The 23373-nt window shown below is 39.2% G+C and overlaps 1 protein-coding gene across 1 annotated transcript in view; it reads right to left on the bottom strand.

Moving 5' to 3' along the window:
- Positions 1-432: 432 nt before the first annotated feature.
- Positions 433-23373, bottom strand: part of LOC104663768 (cytochrome c oxidase assembly protein COX16 homolog, mitochondrial) — a 32837-nt gene continuing 9896 nt past the window's right edge. Inside the window, exons 2-4 of the mRNA XM_010365101.2 lie at positions 18655-18726; positions 4120-4182; positions 433-811 (exon numbers count right to left, since the gene is read on the bottom strand). Of these exons, the coding sequence (XP_010363403.1) occupies positions 695-811; positions 4120-4182; positions 18655-18726 (252 nt within the window). The 3' untranslated portion in view covers positions 433-694. The remainder of the gene's footprint in view (positions 812-4119; positions 4183-18654; positions 18727-23373) is intronic.

Genomic DNA, 23373 nt, shown 5'->3' with positions numbered 1-23373 from the left:
ACAAAACAAAACAACAATGGAGGGCAATTTTGCATGCAAATTATGCTAAGGTATAAAGCATATCTTAGTATTTCTCAAAATGTAGTCATCTGTGGATTTACTGAACAAATTTGTCATATCCGCTTATAATCATACACTACTTAATTATTTTTGACAACCATAAATAATATAATTTCCTTGACATGTTATCATTGTAATTATCAGGTGATGCTTTGGAGGCTGATTATCATACTATGTGAGGTATTACAAAGAAAATCAAGACTCTTAGCAGATTGTGATTTTTCTTTCCCTAATAGATTTGACAGAAAATTACTGCTTGATTTTACTGTCCTCATTAGGAATCAGAAATCACAATGAAATATCAAAATGATGCCCTAGTGGCTATTGCAAAAGGAATACGTGGGTAGTTGGAGAGTGGAATACATGACTCTGTTTTGGAGCAGTATTTACATTTTTTATTTCAAGTTGTAAAATATACGTGGCCAACACTGTTACTTTCATCCGCAGATGGAATAGCTGGGAAGTATAAAAACCTGTACATGACCTTTTATCAAGATTATTTGTCATCACATTACCCATATCCAAGTTTCCATGGGCCTGGAATTTCCTTTCCACTTGATAGGGGTATATATTAGGAAGTCCAGTTGATAACATTTTTTTTTTTTTAAAAAAAAGGAAAAAAGAATCAGCAGAGTCAAGTTGTCTTAGTCTTAAGGCTTTCTGGATTTCTTCCTTGGAGGACGTCAGGATCTTCCCAAGGCCTGGGTCCTCGAATATTCTTCCAGTCATCAAACTTGGAGTCTTTTATTTTCTATAGAACCGCAGAAAATTAAAGTATAAATATTAATATAAGAGCCCTGTGGCTTTGATTAGGACACAACTAACTCAATGAATAAATGAGTAGAAAGTATCCGATAGGTCCTCAATTACAGTTGTAACAAATAAATGAACTACAATCATAATCATTGATGAAATGTCATCTGAAGATTTAGAACTTTTCTTGTTTGTTATTGATGTTAATGCCTATCTTACCCCACCTTAACCATAAAACTATTAAAATACAGAAAGAATCTACATGCCTTATTTTTGAGAGGACAAGGAAAAGGCCGAAGCTGGGAAAACAAAAGTACAAATCTGAAGGCTGATCCAGCACGATAATGACTGAAAGGGTTATCAGGGATGATGGTAGAAAATAAGAAGAAAAGAACAAAGATGGAGACCCTAAAGTCTTCTATAAAAAAGAAAAGAGACCAAGATAATTTGTCTTATGTCTGGTCTTAGGAATGAAAAGACTTTTCCTACAGCTACCATAAGCAAAACACTTTTGGGCAACTGAAACTAGTTGCAACTACATTATGGATCATCCTACCTTCATTTAGTCTGAAGTACCTCTCAAGCACAAAAATAAAGGTGGAATAAAAGGGGGAAAATAAATGTTTCTTCACCTTTCTCCTACTGACCACCACTCTGACATTAACTTTTACATATCTGCTGTTTTGGTTGTTCTAGAATAATCGAGTAAGACAGGAAAAAAAAAAAAAAAAAAAAAAGTGAGAAAACACAGGATAGCTTATATCCAGAGACAGGGAAAAGGATATAAATTTACCTTGACACTTGGATACTAAGCATTACTCTCTTACTAACTAGCTATATAATCTTTGGAAAGTGATTTAAGCCACCTGGGAATTAACTCTCTGATAAGTAACAATGAAAAGGTTGGACCAAATAGTCTACATGGTTTCTTCAGCTCTCAGATTCTACAGGTCCTAGAAGAACTAGAAGGAAAATCTACTCCCAGACAAAATCTCCATAGCATCACTACTGGTACAGCACTTGTAGAACTACAAGTCAGCAAGTTACAGGATTTTTTTTTTTAATCAATGGTAAAGTAGTAAATGAAAATACTGTTCACTTATAGTTTTACCAGGAGTCTGTATTACACATATACACGAAGGAATAAAATTCAACTAATTTAGCATGCAAAAAGAATTTAAAGTATTTTCAAGTATAGTTATGAAATGATCTAAAGTTATTAAAAGATTTTAATAAAGAATAATGGCCATTATCCAGGTAACATAAGATATATACGCTTGGCCGGGCACTGTGGCTCAAGCCTGTAATCCCAGCACTTTGAGAGGCCGAGGCGGGCGGATCACGAGGTCAGGAGATCGAGACCATCCTGGCTGACACGGTGAAACCCCGTCTCTACTAAAAATACAAAAAACTAGCCGGGCGAGGTAGCGGGCGCCTGTAGTCCCAGCTACTCCGGAGGCTGAGGCAGGAGAATGGCGTGAACCCGGGAGGCGGAGCTTGCAGTGAGCTGAGATCCAGCCACTGCACTCCAGCCTGGGCGACAGAGCGAGACTCCGTCTCAAAAAAAAAAAAAAAGATATATATACGCTCAACAGAATTGAAGAAAATTGTTAAATAACAAGTTCATGTCAAAGTGGTCTAGTCTTTACAGATCTTTGGTGAAGGAGATTCCTTGTAGAATTCTACAAAACATGCACAGTGGCTGAAGAATGGGCTGTGTAAATGTGCTGAGAAAAACCACCCAAGAAATAACACTTCACAGCCAACTGGCATAGGCTTGAGTGTGGAATAGCATGAAGAAATGCTGAGAAAAAACAGTGTCAAGAATATGGAGTTTTTAGGCCTGCCACAGTGGAGAACTTTCTTTTTCTTTTTCTTTTTTTTTTTTTTTGAGACAGAGTCTAGCTCTGTCGCCCAGGCTGGAGTACAGTGGCGCGATCTCGGCTCATTGCAAGCTCCACCTCCCGGGTTCACGCCATTCTCCTGCCTCAGCCTCCCGAGTAGCTGGGACTATAGGCGCCCGCCACTGCGCCCGGCTAATTTTTTGTATTTTTAGTAAAGACGAGGTTTCACTGTGTTAGCCAGGATGGTCTCGATCTCCTGACCTCGTGATCCGCCCGCCTCGGCCTCCCAAAGTGCTGGGATTACAGGCGTCAGCCACCGCGCCCGGCCCAGTGGAGAACTTTCTTTTAACATTTTGTTGCTACGCTGACATCCACCTAAGACACCAAAAGGGCTGTTCTTCAGGAGTAAAAATTATGCCTGAGAATAAGATTTTCTTGAGATTCACCCCAACAAAGCTTCAAGCCAAGCCTTGACAAGATTCTCTGGGGAGACAGATTGGAGATTAAGTCCCAACAAGGGAGAAGGGTCAAGGAAAGATAGTAGCCCTTCAACAGATACTTCCCTACAAAGCACAAAACGAAGTTCAAGGTGATTAGCCAACAATTAAATTGTCTGCTAAAACAAAAATCAACACTCTTCAGAATTTTCTTCAGTGTAGTATTCACAATGACTACCTTTCGATACAAAATGACCAGAGATACAAAGAAACAGGAAAATATAATCCAGTCAAAAAAATTACAAACTCTAAGACACGAAGAACATCCCACCTCACCACATCCCATAATATAGTGTGCTATTAAACTCCTTGATTTTTGCTAATTAGATGGGTGAAAAGTGATACCTCATTACACTCTGACATTCCTATTATGATAAATTGAGCATCTCTTCATATGTTTAAGAATGATACTTATTTCCTTTTGTCCAAAAGTTTTACGTGCTATGCTTTCCCATGTTCTTACTGAACAAATGAATTGTTGAACTTTTCACATTGATTTGGAGATGGTCTTCATATTTAAGTAAATTAATGTGCCATGATAAGATTAAACTATATTTGTAGGATTTCTCATATAACTTGTGACTTCATATACATTTTTTTAGTCTGAACTTTTGAATTTGTATGTATGAACCCATTAATCTTTACTTTTAGAGCTTCTGGGTTTTATATCACATTTAAATAGGCTTTTTTGACTCAAGACAACAAACAAAATTCCCCATTTATATTCTCCTAGTACTTTTAGCATTTTGCTTTTTACTTTTAAATTCTTCATCCATCTGGAATTTATTTATTTGTAGTATATTAAGTATGGATCCATCTTTATTTTCTTTTCAAATGACTATACAGTTTATCGAATACTATATATTCAAGGTAATTTTTTTCTGTACTATTAATACTTTTATTTTAAGGCAGATAAAACCAGTAACTGATTGTTATAAGACAGAGACTATATTAACATACCGTACCTCATATTCCGACTCTAAAGATATTTTATTCTCTTTCAGTTTTTTTTCAAGCTCAGGATCCATCTGTAGAAAAGGAAAAAAGGTAGTAAGTTATCTAAGTCTGTTAGACTCAATTTTCAATTTTAAGTAATAGAGGAGATGGCTGAAATAGCATGGCCAAATACAAACACATGGCAAAATCTCCACCATCTACTCTGATCACATAATGATAACTAATGTACTACTGCCACCATTATTCAACTAACAAGAGTTAATATCTACTGATTACTTGTTATGTGACAGGCATTTTGACATATACTGTCTTGTTTCATCCTCACAAAATCTATGAGATACGTATTAACTTTATCTGTATTATCATATGTAAGGAATATGGGACATGGGGGGTTTGAATAACATGTCAAAGAGGCAGAGCTTGGCTTGAGTAATGGTTCTTTGCCTCCAGAGGTCACACTATTAACCACCAACCTAAATTATATTATGGAGAAATAACATAAAAATACTAATATAATGCTGCACTTGAAAACAAAAAGGAATACCTTCCATGGGCCAGAAGTAGGTACCTACAAAAAAAAAAAAAAAAAAAAAAAAATCCATAGAGGTAAAAAGGAGCTAATGCTATATTACCTGTATTAAAAGTCTTTCTGTATGTGGCAAAGCCTTCAGGAAAGAAGAGTATGATGGCTGAAATTAATAAACAACAACTACAAAAAAGCAAAGATCAAGTAAGTAAAGTGAAAGCATAACCAGAGGATTTCACTGGAATAATGGATGAAGAGATAAAGATGAGATGAATGAAAAAAAGTATTTTACAAAAGCTAGACCTAAAAGTTCTAACACATAGCTAATAGGAGTTCCAGAATTAGAAAATAAAGAAAAGGGAGGGAGAGCAATAATTAAATAAAAATAGCAAAGAATTCCCCACTACATAGCAGTGAGTCCTCAGACTGAAATAACACAGTAAGAAATAAGCACAACAAAACAAAAACATTTTTAATCAACGTGAAATTGATTAAGAGAAAAAAGAGAAATCACAAAGAGTATTTAGATGAAAAGGTCAACAGCACAAATTCTGTAGACAATAAAGAGATAGTATAAAAATATGAGTAATTTTATGCCATTAATTTGAAAACTTAGACAAAATGAACAGATTAATAGAAAAATACAACTTTCCAAAACTGACAAAGGAAGAATAGACAACTTGAATAGTTTTACAATCTATAAAGAATTAAATCTATAATTAATAACCTCACACAAAGAAAACTCCTGGGTCAGATGGCTGTGCCAGTGAATTATCCCAAGGAAGAAATAATGCCAATGTAACAAATATTCTGTATGAGTTATGTGGTAAGCATAACCCTGATATCAAATTTCACAAGAAAATTAAAATAACAGGCCAGTTTCATATATGAACACAAATGCAGAATTCTTAAATAAAATAGTGTAAAAAGAATTCAGCAACATACCAAAAAGATAGCATACCATAATCAAGTTGAATTTATTCCAGAAAGGCAGAGTTAATTTGGAAATCACAATGTAATTTGCAAATAAACTAATGCGACAGAACAGAGAATCCTGAAGCAGACTTAAAAACTTATATGAACGGCTGATTTATGACAAATTAGGCACAGAAGAGCAGTCAGGAAACAATGCTATTGTCAGTATATGATGACTGCGCAATTTCTTATCTATTAATATTAGAGAATATATTCCTCACATCACATACAAAAAAAGAAAAAAATCAATTCCAAATAGAATGTAGACCCAAATATAAAAGGCAACATTCAAAACTCTTAGTAATTCACATAGAAAAATATTTATACTTTGGAGTAAGGAAAATGTTTGTTAAAAGAAAAAAAAATCATAAAGTAAAAGAGGAATAAAATATAGTGTATTAAACTTTTTTTTTTGACATGGGAATCTCACTCCGTCACCAGGATGGAGTGCAGTGGCATGATCTTGGCTCACTGCAACCTCTGCCCCCTGGGTTCAAGCAATTCCTCTGCTTCAGCCTCCTGAGTAGCTAGGACTACAGGCACGTGCCACTACGCCCAGCTAATTTTTTGTATTTTAGTAGAGACAGGGTTTCACCATGTTGGCTAGGATGATCTTGATCTCCTGACCTCATGATCCACCCACCTCGGCCTCCCAAAGTGCTGGGATTACAGGTGTGAGCCACCGTGCCCAGCCAACTGTATTAAACTTAAGAAAATTTGTTCATCAAAAGATACCATTAAGAAAGTGAAGACTAAAAGTTTTATAATCTGGCATGCATAAAAAAACTCCTAAAAAATAGTAGGAAAAACCCCAACAATCCAGTAGAAAAAAATGAGGAAGAGGCCTCAATAGACATATCACAAAAATGAATATACAAAATAGAATATAAAAATGGCCAACAGACATATAAAAAGTGATTAACTTCGGCTGGGCGCGGTGGCTCACGCCTGTAATCCCAGCACTTTGGGAGGCCGAGGCGGGTGGATCACAAGGTCAGGAGATCGAGACCACGGCGAAACCCCATCTCTACTAAAAATACAAAAAATTAGCCGGGCGCGGTGGCGGGCGCCTGTAGTCCCAGCTACTAGGGAGGCTGAGGCAGGAGAATGGCGTGAACCCAGGAGGCGGAGCTTGCAGTGAGCCAAGATCGCGCCACTGCACTCCAGCCTGGTGGACAGAGTGAGACTCCGTCTCAAAAAAAAAAAAAAAAAAAAAGTGATTAACTTCATCAGTCACCATGGAAAATTTAAATTCACCTCATAATTAGCAATTCATAACACACCCACCAGAATGATTTTAAAAAACAAAACAAAATTAAACTGACAATACAAAGTATTTGCAGCCTTAACGATAAATTGCTGGTAACAGTATAGACGGATGGTCATTCTGAAAAACAGTTTGGAACTATCAAATAAAATTGAAGTATGATACAACACCCTATAATCTAGCAATTCCTTTTTGTACATGTTCAAGAGAAAAGCATACAAGAATGGAATGTTCAGGATGTCACCAAGATGGCAGAATAGAAGGTAACCTGCTCATATCCCCCCACAGCAACAAGAATCCTGCACCTATCCACAGTAAAAAGTCTCTCTGCAGGAGCCTCAGAATTCAGGTAGAAGGTTGTCAAACCCTGATGGAGCCAAAGACCTAGGAAGGTTGTTTTGAATGCATTCACACCTAGGTGGATGATTCACTGAGCTTGCTTCTAAGTTCAAGCCTGGAAAACAGCCCAGTCCTTCAAGGGGCTTAGCTAACAGCCCCATTTGGCCTTCAGTCTACAACCAAAACCAGCTGCCAAGAGGTCCAGAAGGAATCACACATGCTAGTGACTTAGCAGAAAGGCTTGTCTGCCTGCTGATATTGGTCTTGACAGTAAGCCTGAAAGTGGCCCTGTGGCTCTGCTCCAACCTTCAGCTGGAGGTCCCAGCTCAGAGCTGTTTACACAAGGACCCAAAGGGAGACTCAACCATATCTGGCAGCCCAGGAGTATAGGCCTCCCCAGTGGGCTTGCCAACCTCCTGTCACAGCAGATCCTGAGGGGGCCCAGCCTCAGCTGCTGCCCCTCTTGCTGTAGTTGAGAAACGATCCTGTCTGTGCAGGATCCTCCAGGGAGACAAGTGCCCCAGTTGAGCCAACAAGATCCAGCTCTCTAGCCTCCAGGCCACAGCAGATCCCAGGGGGGCCTAGTCTCAGCTCCAGCCTCTTGCCACAGTTGGGGAACTATCCTGTCTATCTAGGGACCTGCTGGGAAATGCACACCCACCTGAGCCAATGTGATAGGCATGCCATCCTCTCTTCTACAGCAGATCCCAAGGCAGCTCAGTCTCAGCTTCAGCCCCTCCTGTAGAAGTTGAGGAACTACCCCACTGATGCAGTGACCTGCCAAGTGACACATGCTCATCTGTGGCAATGAGAGGGGGTCATCAGCTTCCCCACAGCAGATCCAAAAGGGGTCCAGTCTCAACTCCAGTTCCTTTTGCTACAGTCAAGAACCCATCCTGCCTATGCAGAGAGCTGTTGGGAGGCATGCTTGTCTGGGGCACTGAGACAGTCTTCTGGACTCAAGTACCTGGTCAGCATTCCCACACAGCCCCAGTACCTACCTTGGATCTTCCACAGATCCATTTGGGCCAGAAAGCCATGCCAACTTTGGAGCCCTCATGAGACTCATGGCAAGCCTGGGCTTTGAGCACTCTCTAGTGCTCAGGTAGCTCAAGTTGTCACAGGCTCAGAGAAGACAACAGTCAGTGTGCTTAGAATCCCTGGGAAACCCTCTGAAGAAGGACAGGCACAAACAAAACCAGACTGCACAGACTAAGATAAATACAGAGGCTCTCAATGCATACAAATTGCCACATTTCTTCGAGTATCAGAAACCTTTAGGAAAATATGACTTCATCAAATGGACAAAATAAGGCACTGGAGACCAACCCTAAAATGATGGAGATGTGTAATCTTTCAGACAAAGAACTGAAAATGGCTGTTTCAAGGAAGTTAAATAAACTTCACTAAAAGACAGAGAACCATTTAGAAATTTATCGAGAAATTGAACAGAGAAGTTGAAATAATTTTTTAAAAAATCAAACAGAAATCCTGGAGCTGAAAAATACAATGAATGCAACAAAAAATGCACTACAAAGCATCAACAGAAGAATTCAGCAAACAGATGAAAGATCAATGAGCTCAAAGAGAAACTATGTGAAAATACACAGTAAGAAGAGAAAAAAGGAAAAAGAATGAAAGTAATAAATAGCTTGCAGGATCTATGGAACAACTTAAAAACAGCAAATATTCAGGTTATTGGAGTTAAAGTGGGAACTAAGAAAGACGAAGGAGCAGAAAGTTTACTCAAAGAAATAATAACAGAAAACTTGCTAAACCTGGAGAAATATATAAATATCTGGGTAAAGCAAGGTAAAATGTCACCAGTCAGATTTAGCCCAAATAATACCCCAAGACATATTATAATCAAACTCTCAAACACCAAAGTCAAAGATAAGATGCTAAAAGTAACAAGAGAAGTGAAGCAAATGATATGAGTGACATCCATATTCCTGGCAGCAGACTTCTTAGCAGAAACTTTATAGGCCAGAAGAGAGTGGGACAATATATTTAGAGTGCTGAGGAGAACAAACAAACTAAAATACTGTAACAACCAAAAATACTATATCCAGCAAAGTTATCCTTCAGAAATGGAGAGACAACTGCCAAACAAAAGCAGAGGGAATTTATTGCTACTAGACCTGTCCCAAAAGAAATGCTAAAGAGAGTTCTTCAAACTAAAAGATAAGAACACTGCATGATATACTAATACTGCAATCCTAATGTTTAGACTACTTTTATCTTTAGTAAGAAGACAAAACTATTAAAAATAGTAACTGCAACAATTTGCTAAGAGATTGGCAATATAAAAATGTAAATTGTGGCCAGGCACAGTGGCTCACATCTGTAATCCCAGCATCCTGGGAGGCTGAGGTGGGTGGATCACTTGAGGTCAGAGTTCAAGACCAGCCTGGTCAACATGGCAAAACCCCATCTCTACTAAAATTACAAAAATTAGTTGGGTGTGGTGGTGTGCACCTGTAGTCCCAGCTACTTGGTAGTCTGAGGCAGCAGAATCACTTGGAAGGCGGAAGTTGCAGTGAGCCGAGATTGTACCACTGCACTCCAGCCTAGGCAACAAAGCAAGACTCCATCTCAAAAATAAATAAATAAATAAATTGTAACATCAAAAATTCAAATTGTTGGAGGAAAGAGAGTTAATGTGTATAGGTTTTTATTTTGGTTTTTCCTTTTTCTGTAATCACAGTTAAGTTGGTATCCATTTCAAATAAGTTGTTATATCTATAGGATGTTTTCTGTAAGCCTCGTAGTAACGCAAAGCAAAAATCGGTAACAGATACACTCAAAATAAAAAGCAACAAATTAAAATATACTACCAGATAAAAATCACTTAATCACATAAAAAGTAAGGAATGAAAAAAGGAAGCGAGGGGTTATACAGCTAAAAAACGAGCAACAAAATGGCAGTGGTAAGGCCTTACTTATCAATAATAACACTGAATGTAAATGGACTACACTCTCCAGTTAGAAAACATAGAGTGGCTCACTGAATCAAAATATAACACCCAAGTATATGCTGCCTATAAGAAATTCACCTCATCTATAAAGATACACATAAACTGGAAGTGAAGGAATAGAAAAAGATATTCCACGGAAATGAAAACCAAAAAAAGAACAAAAGTAGCTACACTTGTATCAGATAAAACAGACTTTAAGTCACAAACTAAAAAGAGAATGAAAGAAATTATATAATGATAAAGGAGTCAATTCAGCAATAGAATGTAACAATAGTAAATATATATGTACCCAACACCTGAGCACCCAAATATACAAAGCAAATATTAACAAATCTAAAGGGAGACAGACTGCAATACATAATATTGGGGGATTTCAACACCCTACTTTTGGTGATGGACAGATCATCCAAGTACAAAATCAACAAAGACACAGTAAAGTTAAACTATACCCTAGACCAAATGGACCTAAGACAAATTTACAGAATGTGTCATCCAACTGCTGCAGAATACACATTTTTCTCATCAGCACATAGAATATTCTCCAGGATACACCATATGTTAGGCCACAAAACAAGTCTCAACAAATTCAAAACAGTATCAATCATATCAAGTGTCTATTCTGACCAAAACAGAATAAAAATAGAAATCAATAACAAGAGGAACTCTGGAAGCTGTACAAATACATGGAAATTATACACAATGCTCCTGAACGACCAAAGAGTTAAAAAAAAAAAATTAAGGACCAAATTTTAAAAATTTATTGAAACAAATAAAAATGGAAACATATGAACATAGCTATGCTCATTTGTTTACCTTTGTCTATGACTGCCTTTGTACTACAACAGCAAACTTCAGTAAATGCAAAAGTTCAAATTTACTATCTGGCTCTTTACATGAAAAGCTTACTGATCCCTGACTTAGATTTGAAGCACAGATGAACTTCACATATATAATATTGAATAAAAGAAGTCAGCACAAAAGAATATATATAATTCCACTGATACAAAATTCAGAACAAAGAAAATTAATCAAAAGGTTTTGGGATGTATTCTAAGATGGTAAAACCAAGGAAGTGATTACTATAAAAAGCACAGTAGGGCTGGGCGCGGTGGCTCATGCCTGTAATCCCAGCACTTTGGGAGGCTGAGGCAGGCGGATCATGAGGTCAGGAGATCAAGACCATCTTGGCTAACACGGTGAAACCCTGTCTCTGCTAAAAATACAAAAAATTAGCCGGGCGCGGTGGCTTGCACCTGTAGTCCCAGCTACTCGGGAGGCTGAGGCAGGAGAATCGCTTGAACCCAAGAGGTGGAGGTTGCAGTGAGCCAAGATCGCACCACTGCACTCCAGTGACACTCTGGGTGACAGAGTAAGAGTGATCGCACCAGTGCACTCTGGGTGACAGAGTAAGAGTTCATCTGAAAAAACAAACAAACAAACAAACAAAAAAAAAAACAAAAACAAAGCACAGTAGTGTTTATCTTAGGGGCAAGAGGAAGGCATGGAGCAGCAGGAGGAGAGATTAGGAAACAGCACACAGAATGGTGTCTGGAGTGCTAACAATTTTCACTTTTTGACACAGATGGCGGTTACTTGGGATTTCAGTTTATGATAATTTATTAAATTGTACATGTATGTTCAATACACTCCCTGGTTTCTGTATTGTGTTTCACAACAAAACAACTTAAATAAAATAATGAATTACTATATTAATAATTGCATGTATGTAAAAGGGATAAAACACAAATCTATAATACAAGTTAACTTCCTCATATGCTTTCAACTAAGAAAACAGCAAATGACCTACTGCTGGTGGGCACGAGGAACTGACTGTATTATTGAGAGATACATCTGTACTTTGTCTGATTTAAAATAAATTTTCAGTGCTAATTTTGATTGTGTGAAATGTCTGCCTTACCAGCATACATTAAAATCAAACCTCTACCTAAGATGCTACTCTATTGTATACTACTTTGATAAACTTTCTTCCTGTGTCTTTATTTTCTGTACAAAATTTATCCAGTAATCTAAAATTTATCCAATAATGTCAAAGTAATTTGCAAAACAAAATAATCAACCAAAAAACGCTATTACCTGCAGCCTCTTGGAGTTTAAGAGATAAAGACCCACTAAAGGAAGGGTTCCAAAAGAGCTTATAGTTGAAAGCCCGTTTTTCCCCTGGAAGCCTTTGACACACCTGGTAAACCCATAGGATAAGAACCAAGGTTTAGCCGGGCGCGGTGGCTCACGCCTGTAATCCCAGCACTTTGGGAGGCCGAGACGGGCGGATCACAAGGTCAGGAGATCGAGACCATGGTGAAACCCCGTCTCTACTAAAAATACAAAAAATTAGCCGGGCGCAGTGGCGGGCGCCTGTAGTCCCAGCTACTCGGGAGGCTGAGGCAGGAGAATGGCGTGAACACGGGAGGCGGAGCTTGCAGTGAGCCGAGATCGCGCCACTGCACTCCAGCCTGGGCGACAGAGCGAGACTCCGTCTCAAAAAAAAAAAAAAAAAAAAAAAAAAAAAAAGAACCAAGGTTTGAAATCAGGTAGATGGCTGCTACTGGGGTTTACAGAAACCACCATACAGGGCTATAATGACAAAAAAATAGAGATCAAAACACACACAACAGTTTTGAAATTCTGGAACCGCGTAAGATAGGAGTATACCACTAGGTTGAAAATTCTCTGAAAAGTAGAGCATAATTTCCTGGAGTATCAATTTAAAGCCATGTAGGTCCATGGACATTATTTATAAACAACTATAGAGGTTCCAGATGATATTGTTTTCCTCCAGGAAGGGTTTATCTTTTTTTTTTTTTTTTTCAATACAGACAGATTAGGGGCTAGGAATAGGGAAGAAACAGAGAGGACAGCCTAAGTCTTACTTAACTGAAATCAAGCCATGACCTGGCTCACACCTGGATGATATAAAGACCGATCAGCCCTCAATCTATCTGCATCAAGAAAAAAGGATACGCCTTTTATGGAAGAAAACAATACCATCTGGAACCTCTATAATTGTTTATAAATAATGTCCAGCATTTAATTAAAAAATTATGAGGCATGTTTAAAGATAGAATCATATAACTGAAAAAACAAGAGAAAAATTAGATAATAAAAGCAGGTCTACAGTGATCCTTATGTTGGAGACAGGCCTTTAAAGTATATATTCAAGATATCAAAGGAAAAAATAGATTAAAATATGGCATCATAGAAGATTTCTCCAGAGTACTAGAATGTGTAATAAAGAATTAAATGTGCATTTTAAAACTAAAAAATATAGTAACTGAAATCATGAAATCAAGGGATGGCTTTATGTGGACACTGAACACAGCAAAAGAGAAAGTTAGTAACTAGAAGATAAAACAATAGAAAATATACAAAAATAAAGTACAAAAAAAGAATAGGGGGAAAACACTGAAAAATCATAATAGAAATGTTGGGCATAGTTGAAGAATATAACATATATCTGATTGGCATCCCATAAAGAAAACTGGGCAAAAGCACAACTGACAAGATATGAACAATTTTTGGTTTTACATTTTCTGTGGTTTCATTAAAATCTTCAAAGAAATCAGAAAATAATTTGGCTTTTCGGGTCGTTTGTTTTTTTGAGACAGGGTCTCGCTCTGTCACCCAGGCTGGAGTGCAATGGCATGATCACAGCTCACTGCAGCCTCAAACTCCTGAGCTACATCAATCCTCCCAGATCAGCCTCCAAGCAGCTGGGACTACAGGCACGCACCACCATGCCTGGCTAATTTTTTGCATTTTTTGTAGAGATGAGGTTTCATCATATTGCCCAGGCTGGTCCTGAACTCCTGGTTCAAGTGATCCACCCACCTAGGTCTCCCAAAGTGCTGGGATTAACACATATGAACCACCATGCCTGGCCCCAGAATATAATTTAAAACTCAGTTTTTTCTTAATCAAGTACCTGGACATTTCTTGGTGCCATTTTTCAGTTTAGCATTGATATACTATAGAAAGCACGATCCTTGGCAAAATTTAACAGTATATGTAGGAGGACAACAGACCTGGTACCAATCCCCCTTTTGTTCATCCATAGGATATTTTAACAGTTCTAACCGCTGAATCAGAAAAATGTCACTTTAGTCAATTTCACAGAGCAATCAAGAGAACAATATGATAATGCATGTTCTCATTGGTACGGTATGCACAAGCTAACTCAGCAGCTCTATTTTAGACTGAGTATAGTATTGTATTTTGGGGAGATGAGTAAATTTATGATTGATTTATAAGTACTTGCCTGCCTCATCTTGCACCTGTGAGATTCAGTCTTCATATCTGTTTTCACATCCCTGTCTCCACCATGCCCAATCTCAATTTCTTGTTTGCGTATTGTGCAGTATGCTCTGTTTTGGTTATTTAATTCCTTAATCCAGTTGTATGTGTCCTTCCATATGTCATTAAAATAACAGAGTCATTTAGCTTCCTTTTTCAGTGATGTCTGAATCTTACTGGCACTGGTATTATAATTGTTCTCATTTTCATTATCTAATCTTAGAAAACTTGGTCACAATATATATAATGTTAAAAATTAAACTAACACCATCTGTTATAAAGCACAACAGGCAGGCAAAGTTGAAGACTTACTGCTCGCAAATGTAGCATACTTATATTGCACACTTAAATCACATCACTTGGTCTGATGCAACAATGTATGATCCATTATTGTGGATCCTTGGTTGTTAGTATCAGCACTCATGAGAAAAAAACAGCAACAGCCACTAGGGACAGCAGATAAACTATTCCAAATCGTTTTCTAAAACTTGAAAGCTGTTGCTTCCAGCTCTTACTTTTTTAGGCTTATACTTTCCCCTGAACTTTGCACATCCTTTACTGAGAAGCCAGATGTTTTCTTTCCTGGGATGCCAAACTTTCAGTACAAAAATCAGGACTGGCCGGGCGCGGTGGCTCAAGCCTGTAATCCCAGCACTTTGGGAGGCCGAGACGGGCGGATCATGAGGTCAGGAGATCGAGACCATCCTGGCTAATACGGTGAAACCCCGTCTCTACTAAAAAATACAAAAAACTAGCCGGGCGACGAGGCGGGCGCCTGTAGTCCCAGCTACTCGGGAGGCTGAGACGGGAGAATGGCGTAAACCCGGGAGGCGGAGCTTGCAGTGAGCTGAGAGCCGGCCACTGCACTCCAGCCTGGGCGGCAGAGCAAGACTCCGTCTCAAAAAAAAAAAAAAAAAAAAAAATCAGGACTGTCTCAGGCAAACAATGATGGTTGGTCACCCCAAATCCATACTGTCCTTTCTACATCCTTTTCCAAACTTCTCAACTGAACCCATCCTCTTTTGATCCAAGTTTTTCCTTTAGGCCACACCCCCCTTGACCTCAGCAATTTACCCTCTTGACCACCCTAACCTCAATCTCTCAACCCATGCAACCACTATCAGCCCCAACCAGTCTTATCCTTTCAATCCTCAAGGACAAAACTCAACCTCTTAACTCCTCTCAACATTACCTCATCTTCTCTACCTAACTGGAACTCAACCTCACCCAAACACTGACTCTTGATCACCTGAGTTTGACTTTTCAACATCAACCAACCTCAGCCTCTAAATCTCATAGGCCTTGTCTTCTGATCCTTCTCACCTCAACCATGTCCTCTCATCTTCCTCCTATAGACCTTAACCATCCCCCATTCTTTTAACTTAATTCCCTTGACTTCAACTGACCTTGTCCTCTCAACTTCAATCAACCTCATTCTGTTAACCTTACCTAACCTTGTTCCATTTACTTTGACTCCATTTCCTAAACCTCACCTGGTAGCTCATCCTCCCCTGTTCTCCTTAACTGGGTGATATGGTTTGGCTGTGTCCCCACCCAAATCTCATATTGAATTGTAGTTCCCATATGTCATGGGAGGGACTCAGTGGGAAATAATCGAATCATGGAAGCTGTTTCCCCCATGCTAGTCTCGTGACAGTAAGTTCTCACAAGATCTGATGGTTTTATAAAGGATTTTCCCCTTTGTTAGGCTCTCATTTCTCTCTCCTGCCACCATGTAAAGAAGGTCACGTTTGCTTCCCCTTCTGCCATGACTGTAAGTTTCCTGAGGCCTCCCCAGCCTTGTGAAACTGTAAGTCAATTAAACCTCTTTTCTGTATAAATTACCCAGTCTTGAGTAGGTCTTTATTAGCAGTGTGAAGACAGACTAATACACTGGGTTACTGGCACCACCATTTACCCAGTCCTTAAAACCAAAACCTTGAGTCATCCTAGATTTATTCATATTTTTATATTACATACATTAGTCATCATATACTAATCAATTTGCTGCTAAAATTATTGCTGGAACTCATTAATTTCTCTTTATCATCATTGCAAATATGTTATTTCAGGTTCCATTATTGTTCATCCATGCTACTGCCCCAGAATCCTAACAGGTCTCTTTACTTCCAACCTAAACAATATTTTCTCTTCCATTTTGGTCCCCCAATACCCATCCACCTGTACTCCACTGCCAGAGAGCTATTTCTAAAATGAAACACTGACCATGTGCCCAATATTCTCTCTACCTTATAGAATATAAGTTATTTCTATCATTTAGCTAATTCCTGCTCATTCTTAAAGCCTAATTCAAAGGCTAATGCCTTTAGAAAACCTTCTCTGATTCTCCTTTTCCAAGTTAAAACTATACGCCTCTCCTTGAACTTCTAATAATGGCATTTTACTGGCATTGCTATATTATATGTCTGGGTACATTTTTTTTTATTAGCTGTCTTCCAGCCTCAATTATAAACTTTATAAGTACTAGTTTCTGAATACTTTACTTGCAGTATCTAACAAATATTAACACATGACCACTATTCAATTATTTTCCGAATATATACTTATTTTCTCCCTTCAAATGTCATATACTACCATAATTTTCATCTTAAAGGGAAAAAGAAAAAAATTCCTTGACAAAGTAATTGGGATGCTAACTGAAATCTTCTAACAGTTAAATTGAAAGTTAACTGAAAATTAAGTAAAATTGCTCATTAAATAAAATTGTTCTATTCCTTCACAGAAAGTACACATTTTAAAAAATTTAATATTTACCCTAATACCTACTGTCTTTAAAACTAGCTGATGTTGGTTTCTCTAAAACCATAAAATTAACTGAGGAAACTGAATAGGGCTTTATACTCTACTTTTCTATCGATATTACTGAGGTCTGTTAATAAAATACATATATTACTTGGGAAAAAAAACTACAAATATCAGATATGTGCCACAAACAAAAGCTATGTACTTCTGAATGAAAAAAACAGAGTTCTTATGTAACACCTGAATTTCACAATTGTGTGATTACAGAAGGTGAGAATCCTAGCTCTACCCGTAAGTATCCATGTGACCTTAGCCAACTTAATTAAGCTTTTTTTTATTTGTCTTCCGTTTTTTCAGGTAAAGACCCACTATAGTTAATGTATAGACCCCCTGTTTCCTCACCTGTAAAATAAAGATGATAATATATAGACAGTCCCCAACTTGCAATGTTTCAACTTACAGTTCTTTTACTTTACAATCCACTTAGTCAGGTATTAAATGCATTTTTTACTTACGATATTTTCAATTTACAATGAGTTTAAAGCAAGACATAACCCCATTATAAATCAAGGATGATCTGTGTGTGTGTGTGTGTGTGTGTGTGTGTGTGTGTGTGTGTGTGTATGAACTAATATAGTCCTACTACAAAGTAGACACTATAAATGTAGGTGTCTTTATTTATACTGAAAAATAGTTTTCCTTTCTTTTACTAACAATTATTAAAGATACATATCAATATAATTTATACAATTATGGATATTAATAAGAAATATAATTAGAGAAAAATAAAGCAAAATTATTGACCTACGTTTTTTAATCCCTTCTAAATCCTAAAAACAGCTACACCAGATCATATTTTGTGGGAGAATGCTAACAGTATTGCAAATTTTCTAATGAAATAAGAAAGATTACTAGACTGGGTGGAAGGCCAAGGCAGGTGGATCATTTGAGGTCAGGAGTTCAAGACCAGCCTGGCCAACATAGTGAAACCCCGTGTCTACTAAAAATACAAAAATTAGCCCAGTGGTTGTGGCACGCACCTGTAATCTCAGCTACTCAGGAGGCTGAGACAAGAGAATCGCTTGAGCCTGGGAGGTGGAGGTTGCAGTGAACCAGGATAGGCCATTGCACTCCAGTCTGAGTGACAGAGTGAGACCCCATGGGAAAAAAAAAAGAAAGAAAGATAGATAGATTGCTAAATTAGTTCCATTTCACGATTCACTGCCACGTGATCACTAATGTTATTTTAAAGAAAAAAACAAAGATCACATCTTAGCATTGAAAAGCAAGACAAACTCAGACTGCATAGTACACTGAGTATACAATTTTCCTAAATGAGAACATACATATAGACAGACACATGTCAAACTCTAATTATATTTCTTACTTTAATCTTCACAGCATCATATCGGATTTGAGAAAATTCACGAAGACCAAAAGAACCTCCAACAATCAGCAACTAAAACAAAGAAAGGAAACATTTAAGCAAAACAGAAGAGCAGAATTCAAATTCAGCCTATCTATAGATTGCTTATCTAAACAATTAGAGGCACATTATACAAAAATTCTATAGAGTAAATACAGTATATACTGGCTAGGAAACCATTATAGCATATCATTACCAAATACCAAAATCGTCACCTTATACCTGTATTTGACCTTATGATTTAAACGACATCATAACAAGCATTATGTTATTTGACTCTTACAATAGACCTATTTTTGTTTTTTGCTAAGAAAAAACAAAAACAAAAAAAACCATTCAACAAATGAGGAAATAAAAGCACAGCCAACTAAATGACTTGCCCATTGTTAACCTAAATTTTGCCCAAGGCTGTCTCTGTACTTCCATTGCTATGCTATCTTCTTTAGTAAGTAAAGAAACTGAAACCTGATCAACTGATCAGACCATGTCCATATAAGGCAGATGCCTAGCTATAACCAATCAAGCTATTTATTTACTTCACTTTCCTGTTTTGTCTATACTCATTGCCCATATTGAAGAATGGAGCTCTCTCAACTTCTGGTTCTGAGTGCTGCCTGATTTGTGAATTTTCTTTGTTCAAATAAACTCTATAAAATTATTTTTTTGTTGTTTAAGGTTTTTGTTTCTTTTTTTTTTTTTTTTTATTGTATTATACTTTAAGTTCTAGGGTACATGTGCATAACGTGCAGGTTTGTTACATATGTAAACTTATGCCATGTTGGTGTGCTGCATAAGGTTTTTGTTTCTTTTAATACCATGATTACACAGGGTAAACCCAGCAGTAAAACTCACCTTTTTTTTTTTCTTCAAAACCAGAATTCTTTTGATTTTATAATTTTTCAAAAGAAGCCAATTGGAATCCTCATTACCTTACCAAGTGATAAAGAAATCTCATGAAAGATTAATGCAGAATAGTCTCTATATCACATTGTATTCCCAGGTACAATATAGCTATACAGATCACAGGTAAAGAAAGTTTTCAAATTCTTACTATATACTAAAATTCTGAAACATCATCTTACGATATACAGAATCACTTTCATTTTTTTGCTGGCACCTCTTTGAGGCACAATATTTTCAAAAGATTTAAACTTCATAATTAAGAATTGTAACCACCCAATTGGTTCACCTTGCATGCTGCCTAGTCAGAGCCGATTTATCAAGGCAGGGGAATTACAATGGGGAATTGAAGAGCTGGCTGTGCAGAGACCGGAATTTTATTATTACTCAAATCAGTCTCGCCGAGAATTCAGGGATCAGAGTGTTTAAAGATAATTTGGTGGGTAGGGGCTTGGGAAGTGGGGAGTGCTGATTCGTCAGTTTGGAGATGGAATCATAGGGTGCGAAGTGAGCTTTTCTTGCTGTTTTCTGTCACTGGGTGGGATGGCAGAACTGGTTGAGCCCAATTACCCATCCGGGTAATGTCAGTTGATCCATCCAGTGCAGGGTCTGCAAAATATCTCAAGAACTGATGTCAGGTTTTATAATAGGGATGTTATCCCCAGGAGCAATTTGGGGAGGTTCAGACTCTTGGAGCCAGAGGCTGCATGACCCCTAAACCGTAATTTCTAATCTTGTAGCTAATTTGTTAGTCCTGCAAAGGCAGACTGGTCCCCAGGCAAGAAGGGGGTCTTTTTGGGAAAGGGCTATTATCTAATTTTGTTTCAGAGTCAAACCATGAACTGAATTCCTTCCCAAAGTGAGTTCAGCCCATGCCCAGGAATGAACGAGGGCAGCTTACAGGTTAGAAGCAAGATGGAGTCAGTCAGGTCTGATCTCTTTCACTGTCAGAATTTCCTCAGTTATAATTTTACAAAGATGGTTTCAGTATTGCTACAAAAGTTCATGACCACAAGGAGAAACTCACTCATCATTACTTACTGTGTGTCGCTCTTATAAAACAAGCTTAGAATGGACTTGGATTTCAGAAGACACCTGCAGATTTCCCTGGCATCTCAAAGCAGGGATGAACAGTGTAAGATTCTCCCTGGGACCTGAAAGCTTAAGGAGATGAATAACTCCTTCCTTCTCAGGCCCAGTCCCAAGGCGCAAGGCTACTTGCGCCAGCAGCGTGCGCCAGCAAGATAGCAGAAGCAGGAAGAGAGCCGGCAAGAAGATGTGTACCCCTGAAGACTGAGAAAGAGGCCATTGTATACAACATAGCAATTACGTCAGACTAGGACACTTCCTGTTTACAGGGGACTATAAAACCTTTGTCTAGGCCTCAGCCCACCTGCGCCCAGGCACTCATTAAAACACACCACCTCATGTTGTCTGTTGGTGCGCTCTCAGGGTTTGAACCAATACAAGAACCTTACATCTGGTGCCCAAACCCAGGAGGGGTTCTGATCCACATCCCCCATGGACCTACCCCTCCACCCCAGAGAGCAAGCCACAGCAGCCAGACAAAGGAAGCTCCTTGGTCTCTAGTTGCTTCTCTGTGCATGCACATTGGTCACTGATCTCACCTACTGGTAAGTTTCCCCAGAATCCTGGTTTAACAGGAAAAATCCACAGAGCCTCTCTTAGTTTCTCTGGTCCAAAAATCCGACATTGGTCCAAGAAGGCTCCGGCGTGTGCCAGGCACTCGCTGATCATCTGGTCTTAGGGGGATGCCTCTAAGCCATTTGATCCTGTTCCTGGCAGCGGTGACAATTGCTCCTTTTATCATCTCTCTCCAGGACGGGCTCCTTTTTCCCTGTTCTCCCGAGCCTACCCTCTGTTATGGGAAACTCCCGGTTCTGCATTCCAAACAACAGCCCTCTAGGCTGCTTCATAAAAAATCTGCAAACCTTAGGCCTCAGGCAAGATATTCGCCCTAAGCACTTTATCTTTTTTGCAATACAGCCTGGCCACAGTACCAATTAAATAATGGGTCCAAATGGCCCGCAAATAGAACATTCAGCCTTATAATTTTAACTGACTTAAGCAATTATTGCCAATGACTGGAAAAATGGGGAGAAATTCCTTCTGTCCATGCCTTTTTCCACTCAGATCACAACCTGACCTCTGCAATTCTTCTTACCTGTTCAAATCCTTCCCCTCCATTCTTACCGCCCTATCACCTTTCTCCTCCCAACTCTACCTCTTTTTCCTTGTTTGATCCAGTTGACTGCTGTCCACCCCTCCCAGCCCCTACCTTTTCCTCTCAACTGTCTTCTTTAACCCCCTCAAGCCTCCTCATTGTCTTCTCAGCTGCCATCTTCCCAGTCAGCTGTATCCACTTCTTTTCCTACACCATCCCTTCCTCAGGACAATTCTAGTATTGCCTGTACCCTTCATCTTCCCCCACTGCCCTCTCCTAAGGCTTGTAAATCCATCCTGCCACCATACGCCCCTACCTAAACTCCACTGCCTGTTAACTTAACCTCCATTCCCCCTTCAAACCCTCAGAACAAACCCCTATCTTAAACTTTCGGTTCATCTCCCAGTCCACCCCGGGTATTCGGTGCAAGCTTCAGAAGCTTGACGACGGCCCTCAAACCCCAGAACAAGAACTTCTTAATTTAGCCTTCATAGTCTTTAACAATCATGATGAGGAAAATAAAAGGCAAAAACGGATGGAGTTTCAAATGCTTGCCTCCGCCATCAGGGGCCCTGCAGGCCCACAGGGCCGCAGCTCCACACGGAAGCCTCCTAGCAACCTACCTCCACCTGGTACCTGTTTCAAGTGCGGCAATGAAGTCCACTGGTCCAGACAATGCCCAAATCCAGGTAAGCCCACCAGGCTGTGCCCCCTCTGCGGAGGACCCCAATGGAAGTTGGACTGTGAGCGGCCCCTGCAAGGACCGCCCCCATCCCTTCCAGAGCCGATCAAACCTCCTACTTGGATCTCACTGGCCTTGCTGCTGAGGACTGAGGGTGCCCCGAAACGGATGCCCCGGAAACTACTATCGCTGCATCCAAGCCAAGGGTAACCCTGATGGTGGAAGTAGGCCAGTATGTTTTTTTAAATTAATACCAGGCAAACTACTCTGCTTTACCTAATTTTTCAGGACCCACTCAGTCCTCCCTTTTCTCTGTTGTGGAAATTGACGGACAAGTCTCCAAACCCTGAGCCACCCCTCCACTTTTCTGCTCCCTGCACACCTTTTCCTTCACTCGCTCTTTCTTAGTCCTGCCCTCATGCCCAACTCCGCCCCTAGGCAGAGACATCCTTTCAAAACTCCACACTACTCTCAGCTTCCACATTCCCCATAGTACCCAACGCATCAACCCAGACCCCTCGAGGCACCTTTCTTCTACTCCTCCAACCTCCCACCTTAAAACATGCAACTTTACTTTATCCCCCATCCTAGTTAACCCCGCTGTTTAGGATACTTCCACACCTTCAGCTGCAGAACACTACACCCCCCGTCCGTATTACCCTTAAAGAGCCCACCCAGTTCCTGTCACAGAAGCAGTGTCCCGTCCCTCAAGCAGTTCTCACAGGCCTACAGCCTATCATTTCTCACCTCCTCGCCAGTCACCTACTCCACCCAACAAACTCCCCTTTTAACACACCAGTTCTACCTGTTAAAAAGCCAGACAGAAATTATCACTTAGTCCAGGACCTCAGGCTCATTAACCAAGCTGTACTCCCAGTATGTCCAGTAGTTCCTAACCCATATACTTTCCACA

This window comes from Rhinopithecus roxellana, chromosome 5 (assembly GCF_007565055.1).
Source record: "Rhinopithecus roxellana isolate Shanxi Qingling chromosome 5, ASM756505v1, whole genome shotgun sequence".
In the NCBI taxonomy this organism is placed as follows: Eukaryota; Metazoa; Chordata; class Mammalia; order Primates; family Cercopithecidae; genus Rhinopithecus; species Rhinopithecus roxellana.
This window is presented reverse-complemented; position numbering and strand designations above follow the sequence as displayed.